Source organism: Tamandua tetradactyla, chromosome 14 (assembly GCF_023851605.1).
Source record: "Tamandua tetradactyla isolate mTamTet1 chromosome 14, mTamTet1.pri, whole genome shotgun sequence".
Classification (NCBI taxonomy): Eukaryota; Metazoa; Chordata; class Mammalia; order Pilosa; family Myrmecophagidae; genus Tamandua; species Tamandua tetradactyla.
In genome coordinates, this window is record NC_135340.1 from 42,519,449 (window position 1) to 42,529,149 (window position 9,701).

At 32.5% G+C, this 9,701-nt stretch overlaps 1 protein-coding gene and 1 pseudogene across 1 annotated transcript; both read left to right on the forward strand.

Annotated features, from left to right (window-relative positions):
- The first annotated feature begins 3,343 nt into the window (after window positions 1-3,343).
- Window positions 3,344-4,270, forward strand: LOC143655021 (olfactory receptor 8I2-like). The gene is given in 1 exon segment (XM_077126595.1): window positions 3,344-4,270. A coding segment is annotated over 1 exon segment (927 nt).
- Window positions 4,271-8,235: 3,965 nt separating this feature from the next.
- On the forward strand, window positions 8,236-8,794 carry LOC143655374 (TATA box-binding protein-like 1 pseudogene; annotated as a pseudogene).
- The last annotated feature ends 907 nt before the right edge of the window (window positions 8,795-9,701 follow it).

The following is a 9,701-nucleotide window of genomic DNA, read 5'->3' on the forward strand; positions in this document are numbered from 1 at the left end:
GAAAATTCTTGACTCAGTTTCCTTGTCAATAAAATGGTATAATATTAGGGCCACCTTCATGGAATGCAATAAGATTCAATGATTATGCCTTTACAGTCCTGAGAATCATGCTTCACAGATTAAAATTTCAAAGGTTTCCAGATTTTCATGATGATGATGATGATAGTATATTTGTGTGGGTAATGTGTAACTGGAGACATATATGCTAAAAAACTAATAAACTTATATCTTTGTTTACATTATAATTGTCCCTTATAGAAACATTTTATGATTTTCCTTCATATCTTTTTTAGTGACAATTTTGGCAATGTTAAAGTTATCATATAGCCTTTTATCATTTAGCTTCTCATAATCATTTGTCCATGCCTTCAGTCCACATTTTTTTGAGGCCACATGATATTTATTTTCAGGCTTTGCTTGTACAAGGTGGCCTGGATGGCAAGGGTTAAAATTCTACCTGAGATCCATTATGACAAGAAGAAGCATGCTTTAACCTAATTGGTCAGCCATCTTATTTTTGCAGTTCCACTTCCCTGAAGGGATGCCTTTAAAATATCTACACAAATGGATTACATGTGCTTCTGCAGTCCTATTTCCATTGGCTAGGTATAAAATAATTTCACCTTCATGTCAGAAATTTATTCTGCTACTCTATTTCAATTTAATTAATATTTCTTTTTTAATACTTTTTGGAATAAATTTCTTCCATGCTTTAGTTTTTTTCTAGCTTTGTCTTTTTCCATGTTAAGCAATTTTATTGAGATATATTCACACAGCATAAAATCCATACAAATCATCAAATCAGTGGTTTATAGTATCATCATTAGTTGTACATTCAGTACCACCATCAATTTTAGGACATTTTCATTATTAATAAACAATCCATTACACTATATCCACCACCATTTTATTGACCCTCAGCATTGGTGTATGACATTCATTACTGATGATGAATGAATACATAACTCTTAACTATAGTCTTTAGTTAGCATTAGGTGCATTTTTTCCATATATCATTCTATTATTAACTACTTCTTGTAATAGTGAGGTACAATTGCTCTAGTTCATGAAAGAACATTTTTATATTTGTACTATTAACCAAAGTCATCATTTACCACAGGTTCATTGTGTTATACAGTCCCATGTTTTATTCTCTAACTTTCCTTCCAGAAACTGATATGACTCTAAACTTTATCTTTCAACCACAATCACAATCACCCACATAATGCAGTGCTGTTATATAGAGTCAACATAATGTGCTACCATCACCTCTCTCCATTTCTAAACATTTAAATTCATCCTAGTTAAAAAATCTTATTTTAACATATTCAAACATACTAGTATTTATACATCTGTTTTGGTACATACATGGTTTTTAAGTTGTGTCAATTAAGTTTTTAATTGTGTGCAGCCAATCAACACTGAAATACAGAACAGTGAGGATTATACATATATGAATAGTTCCATAGGATGTGTATGTATCCCAGGCACATTTAAGAAAATACCTTGTGGCACTATTAATGTGAAAATCTCAAGAGATGAATGAAATTAATTGACCAATTCCTTCATGAGATGAGTTTGGGATTTGAGGATGTTATGCTAGTATAAGACTGTTGAACACACTAAATTTCAGAAAACAATTCTCTATTATGGCACTGCTTAAAAATACTCTAAGAGCATAATTAATCCTGAACACAAATCTAAGTTTGACCTAATATATAATATATATTACATTAATATATAGTTGAATATATAATATTATATATTCATATATGCCTCTAATATATATACATATATGCTGCTAATCCTCGAGAAGGCACATTAAGATAAACAATTACTGTAATGAATTTGGTTTTTATTTCTACTTTACCAGTGCATAAGAATACACACAATACCCACCAAAAATATTGATATTTACTTTATCAACAAAATAATATTTGTGTGGGTCTATTATATAATAAATAAAAAATAGTTAAACAATAACAGCAGCAACAGCATCTCTAACAACAATAGTAACAGATCTGGGTCATTATAGTAAAAATTTACATGATCCAGAATTGTAGATGATGCCCAAATTTAATAGTGAATTTGGTAGAGTTGAACAGAAATTTTTTGTTTTGTTGTTTGATCATTAACCTGAAAATAGGAAACAGCAGCTGAAAAAGAAGAAGATTTTATTTGGAAGACTGTATCCCAGGTAAATCTAACTTTATTATCATATTCTTTCTATAACTGTGTGTTTGTATTTGTGTTCCTCACATTCAGAACTTATTCTTTTTACTTGTCCACATCTTTCAGTAGGTCTTAAGAAAGTGTCTTTTATGACAGGAGAAACAAAATGCCTTCATTTAATAAATGCTTATTAAATAAATGGAAAGAAAAATAGGAATGCTTGTGAACATAGGGGCACTAACTGATTAAGTATATTTAATATAACATCAAGTCCCATGGAATTACTCAAATAGAGGGTTTTATGGCTGAAATGAACTTGGATTAACCATACATATTTGTTTCAATTATCAAATGTTTATGTTGATCTTATTGGGAAAATAAATTATTTAATTTCTAGTGAGAGATAATGTTACATTTTTAATTCTATGATTTCAATTTAACAAATCATATTTATCTTAATGTTTTCATCTTTGCCTTTCAAACCACTGTGTGGCAATGAATTGATTATTGCCTGATATCATAAATAAATGTCTTCATTATTTTAAATGCACAGGCATTTATTTGGTTGTAGATTACTAACAAAGAGGAAAAGGACCTCTGATAGAAAATTGTATTAAGATGTTTTCATAAACTTGCAAAACAAGCAGGGTATTTCTGCTTTTATTATTTTTTTCAAAATCTAATAAAGCTCTATTGAGTCTAAGGAATTATTAGCTCTGTCCATTTCAGGACTATTCAGTTTCTAAAATGACCCTGAAATAGCAGTTAGGTGTTAAGAAAATAAGACTGCCTCACAAAGCTATCATTAAACTCACAATCCATGGAGTTTCCTTTCCCAAATGAGCCTTGTATTTTCTAAGAGTTTCAGAAGTGAATTATTTTAGACCCAATAATAGATGGGGTAAAGTTCAAATCATTTCAAATACATACATTTCTTAAAAGTGCTACCAGTTTCACACAATTATGAATTTGGAAAGTTTAGTAGTGTCTGTCAATTATATAAAATAATGAAAATCATGTATAAATCATCACCTAATTTTAGGCCAACACATAATTGTTCTCTGTCACTCTCTCATTATTTGAGTTTAACTGGACTCTGTTTAGCAGGTTTTTAGATCTGAATTTTGTTCTTGCCATTCAATAGGTAACTCAAAGGCCCATGATGGAAAAAATGTCTGAATCTAACTTCACTGAGGTGATGCTCTTCATCCTTTCTGGATTTGCAGATCACCCTGAATTACAAGTCAGCCTTTTCTTGCTGTTTCTCTTCATTTACCTGTTCACTGTTTTGGGGAACCTTGGACTAACCATATTAATCAGAACTGACTCTCAGCTTCATATGCCTATGTACTTTTTTCTTAGCAATTTAGCATTCATTGACATATTTTATTCATCTACTGTGACACCGAAGACACTGGTCAGTTTTCAGCCCAACCAGAAAACCATCTCTTTTGTTGGTTGCTTTGTCCAAATGTACTTTTTTGTTGGTTTGGTGTGTAGTGAGTGTTTTCTTCTGGCATCAATGACCTATGACCACTACCTAGCAATCTGCAACCCCTTATTCTATTCAGTAGTCATGTCCCAGAAAGTGTGCAATTGGCTGGGAGTAATGCCAAATGTGATAGGCTTCACAAATTCACTGATATCCATCTGTGTGATAAGCAGTTTAGTGTTCTGCAATTCTAGCATTGATCATTTTTTCTGTGATACCATAGCTCTTTTGGCCTTGTCCTGTATGGACACATTCAGCACAGAGATGGTGATCTTTGTCTTAGCTGGGTTCACCCTGATGAGTTATCTTCTCATCATCACAATCACTTACAGTGCCATCATCTTAGCCATACTGAGGATATGGTCTTCAGTGGGCAGGTAGAAAACCTTCTCCACCTGTGCGTCCCACCCCATAACTATCTTCTATGGGTCCCTGATTTTCACATATTTACAGCCTGATAACACATCCTCCTTGACCCAGGCACAGGTGGCATCTGTGTTTTATACCATTGTCATTCCAATGCTGAATCCTCTGATCTATAGTTTGAGGAACAAAGATGTGAAAAATGCTTTCCTAAGAGTCATACATAGAAAACTATTTCCATGACCAACCTATGAATCTTACCATTAAAATAAACCTGGAAGGTTTTATTCATTCAATTACTCCAACAATTGTGGAAAATATTACAGTAATCTTATATGGTGTAATATAGATTAAATGATGATTTAGAACGTTGAAATTTGTGACATGAATTATAAACTTGTATGTTTGTGTTGAATATGGAATCACTATAATAGCAGACTATTTGGGCACATCAATTATTCAGAGCATGGATATATGCAAGTAAGTAAAGGAGCATCTGAGCAGGGCTTGAAATTTATGCCTTACCACTGATGTGTGCAAGCACTCCACTGCAATGGGTGAAAAATATTAAAATGTGTATATAGCTGGAGGTTCTAGTTTCTTAGCTGTTAGAAACTGAAAGTAGAATATTAAGATATTAAGACACAAATTTTACTAACAAAAGAAATGACAGCTGGTAGACTGAGATCAAAGAAGGAAAGTGTACAGAACTAATAAAATTTAGGATAAGCACCAGGGAAATATTGGGACAGTTCAGTGAGCTGGAAGCACTAATGGGACCATTAAATAATATAGAACTATATGATGTGAAGTCATTTTGCTAAGATAGTACATTTGATCATTTACTGTGTTTAGAGATGATTTTGATTTTTGTTTACATAGAAAAATGATCTTTTTATGAAGTAGAGTATGTTCTCCATTAAAAACAGCAGAGCTGAATTTCCAAGTAACTATACTGTGCCTCTCTAAAGTCAAAGATTTAATTAAAAAAGAACTTATGGTTTGTTTGTAGGTAAATGAAGCACTAATTGTAAGTTATTTTCTCCAGTAGTTTAGGAATATATGTATTGTTTTCCAAACTTGACAATAAGTCTCTGGTAATCATGTATCTACAGTGTTAAAAGAGGAAAACACTGTAGCTGGAAGGAACAATTCCAGGGTTGAATAATTATTCTTTAATGGAAGCCCAGATAAATGAACTCTCCCAGGCATTGTTACAAAACCCTTCAATATAGTCTTTACTGTGCATGAATCATTAGTAGCAATCAGAGGAATGAATGGGGATATCACATTTAAGGTCTATGTTAAAATGAATCAGAGTAATTTGATGAGGTTCTTTTAAAATAAAATGTACATATATTTCCTCTCTCTCCAATAAGCCTAGGACTATAAACTCCTTAAGAGAAAGGATTGATCATTCTTATTTTCTTTAGAGCATCTTCTAAAGTGTCACATATAAAGTGTGTAAGCAAATATTGTTTGCAATTTGATATGTGTTCTGGTTTGAAAGGATGTATGTCCCCTAGAAAAGCCATGTTTTAATCAAAATCCCATTTCATAAAATGAGAATATAATCCCTATTCAATACTGTATGTTTGAATCTGTAATTAGATCATCTCCCTGGAGATGTCTCCCAATCAAGAGTGGTTGTTAAGCTGGATTCAGTGATGATATGTCTCTACCCATGTGGATGGGTCTTGATAAGTTTCTGGAGTCCTAGAAAAGAACATTTTGGAGAATGAGGGAGATTCAGAGAGAGCAAAGCAGAACAACATAGCCACAAGAAGCAGAATCCACGAGCCAGTGACCTTTAGAGATGAAGAAGGAAAGTGCCTCCCGGGGAGCTTCATGAAACAGGAAACCAGGAGAGAAAGCTAGCAGATGACACTGTGTTTGCCATGTGCCCTTCCAGCTGAGAGAGGACCTCTGACTCTGTTTGCCACGTGCCTTCTCACTTGAGAGATTTCTGAACTTCATCAGTCTTCTTGAACCAATGTATCTTTCTCTGGATGCCTTAGATTGCACATTTCTATAGACTTGTTTTAACTTGAGCATTTTCTCAGCCTTAGAATTGTAAACCAACAACTTATTAAATTCCCCTTTTTAAAAGCCACTCCATTTCTGGTACATTGCATTCCAGCAGCTAGCAAACTAGAACGGTATGTGTGATGCTGTATTCATAGATGCATTTATTTATGCCCACATGCTAATTAATAATAGTTTTATTTTATTTTCCCTAGCTTGTAGAAACACAGTAATCATACAATACCCTATTGTATTCATATTTGTATTTTTCATTGGTATTTGGACAGGCAGTTACAAATTGAGATTCAAACATACTAGTTGATTAAAGTTTTATTTCTAGAATTCTTTTCCAAATTTTCTTTATGTATATATTAAGTATGGCATAGTGATTTACAGATATATTCCTTTTCAAGTGATGTCCTTTCCAAAGCATTCAGATAGGAAATAAGGTAAAGATTTTTATTTTGTATAAGTTACTTTATGTGTTTGGAATCAACTGGTAAGGAAGTTCTCATATTTCATATATCAAAATCAAAGCTCCTTTTTAGGAGTCTGGGAAATGATGAAAATAGCTTATATAATGAGACTTTTGGATATGTGTATGTGTGTGTATTTATATATGTGAATATATGTGTATGTTTTCTCTTATTTATATTACAGTGGTCTAATTCTCCAAGCTTCATTTCACAGTTTAATATTAGATATTGTAAACTGGTGTAATATAGTACACATGAAATGCTATGGCATTATTGTAAGGATATAGTGAAGCTAATGTCTATTTATTCACTCACTATTTTTTAATGAAAGTTATATATTTTTCACTTTCAATAATATTGTCTGATTGATTGGTGACTGTGAAGCCTTTTCAAAATCATTATTGAGAATTATTAAATCAATTATATTTTCTGAATTTCTTTTTTCTACCAGGGATTTTTATTTATTTATTTTAAATATAATGCTCATTTGAAAATAATTACATAAAACATTATGGCTTCTACAGTTTATTTCTATTTATTCTGGTTATATTTTTATGTATTTTACTTTTCTGCAATTGCTTTGAAAACATTCTTCTATAGATAATTTTTATAACTTGCACACTTCTTAATTTAATATTAATAAAACTATATATTTAGTTTGTTGTGTTAGGCAGCCTACAAGCTGCCTCTGTGGCACAGTATAATTTTTTTAATATGCTAAGAAAAGGCACTCAACTTAAAACACGTTTGATGTATCAGGCTTCAAAATAAAGATAATTATTTTTGTTCAGTTTAAGATACCTTTTACACCAACTTAAAAATAGTATTTTTCTTAGCTAGTCTAATTATAAAAATACTTATTTCCCCCAAAACATACTATTTAATTAAAATAAAATAAATGGATGAAATATTAAATTCAGACTCACTCTTAAATCCATACACCACAAATAGAGGTCCATTTAAAAGTGAACTTAAGGATATTAACATATTTACAGAAAGTAGTATAGAATAAGTTAGAATTTTGCATAGGAAAATTTCCTTTCAAGAAACGGAGAAAGGAAGACTGATAGGATAGCTATCTAAAAATACCTAAAGATAAGAAATAAGAAAGGGAACAAATGAAAGAAAAAGTATTTTAATGAAGAAAGTACAATGCACTGAAATTTCATTGATTCAATGAAATGTAAATACAAACTGTATCCACAGTGCATAATTTCGTTCCTGAAAAAATAGTGTACTCAGAAACATATATTTTTAATGAATAGTGAGTTAAAAAAATGAGTAATAACTAATAGCTATAGTTAGAGCTTCGAAGTAGCTTGTTATGTACTGGAAAATATATAAATGTTTTACATATACTAACACATTATATCCTCATAACTACTCCAAGCAAAAGCTCATTACTGCTTAAAATCAAAGATCACAGGTAATAAGTAGCGGCATATAACCTTTAAATTATTTTCCCAAAAGAACATAACTGCCCAGACCCACAGCCACAAAGCACCAAAGACAGAGCTCGAGCCGCTGAGTGCTCCTAGCAATGGGCGGGGGAGGAAATTCCATGGCCACTGGGGAGCGTGCCTGCCTCCTCATCCTCCTTCATCAGCCGCCCCTGACAGTAGCGCTGCTGCCGGGTCCTCTGCCACCACCCTCTCTTCCCACGGATATGGTCTTCGTGGAGGGACACTAAGTTTTTAAACTACCTCAATGGATGCAGACAGAAATGTTCCATTGGATATTCGGATTACAAATGTAGCCTGTGTTTTTAGAGAAAGATGCCATTTGAATTTAAGGAAGATTGCTTTGGAGGGAGCAAATGCAATTTATTAGGGTGAGGTTGGAAAAATATTAATGACGCTTAGAAAGCTTAGAATTACCGCTACAATTTGGTCCTGAGGAAAAATAATTTGTACTGGAGCAACAAGTAAAAAAATAGCTAAATTTGGTGCCAGATGTTTAGCACACAGTCTGCAGAAACTAGGTTTTCAGGTAGTATTTGCACATTTTAAAGTTTTTAACGTTTTGGCAGTGTCTCACACATCATTTGAAATATGTTTGGCAGAGTTCTCAAAGAACAACAGACCTCATGCCAATTACAAAGCTGCACTGCAACTTGCAGTGTGCTATAGAATAAAATCTCTGAGCTACATTACAGATGTTTTCAATAGGAAGTATCACAGCAACAAGGCCCAATACCAAGGCTGTCCCTACTGCTGTGGAACAGATTTATCCATTTGTATTTGAAAGCAGGAAAGAAATTTCATAATTGATCACTTCTTTCGTTAGAATCCTTGTCTGAACCTGCTGCACTTTGGACTCAAAACAAAAGGAAACTGGGCCAACAGTAGTGGAGGAAGTAGACTCTTATTCAATCACAACTGCAATATAAGCTCCAGTTCCTCTGGGGTTTATTTCAAACCTTGCTGTAATATAAAACATAAGTTTACAAGACATGGCATTGCTGCTTTTACCAAAGGACATTCTGTTTATTTCCACAGTAATTCTCACGTCCTCTAAGTAGAGCTATCACAGTATGCACAACCTTAATTGTTGTTATCATTGATTTTTTTTCTGGTTTGAGCTAATACTGTATTTTATCTGTGAATAGTCTTTCATATTTTTGTATGCTAAATATGGGCACCAAAGCACCTGTAAAAATTGTCTTTTTCAATTGAATATGCACAAATAAAAGTTAGGAAAAGATCTCTTTTCATATAAATTCAATAACTTTTTATCCTCATTTTATATTTTAACAAAAATTTTCTTCATAATTCTTTTTTTAAACTGTGCAAGCTTAGACTTTTGCTAAAGTGTGCTGGCTTCCTTTTGAAGTGTCTTTTGTATATATATATGTATATAGTATCTCTTTAATGCTCTGTTACTACTTATCAACTAGGATTTTTTCTTGCAAATTAGAAGTGAAAACATATTTATAAACTCTAGGGAACCAGAGTGGAAACTTAGAGATAAAGTCTAATGTTTTATGTTGATAATTTAAGATGATAGAAAACGTCAAAAAATTTTAAATTGTAATTTTAATAAAAGAATCCTCTTTACCCACAAGATGAATATGAGAAAGAAACAGTGATTGGTTGTACCTCATGTACATATTTACTTCTGGAAAGACTCTACTGTAGTTGTAGGAAAGTGAGTGAAGTTCTAGGCTCAATAAT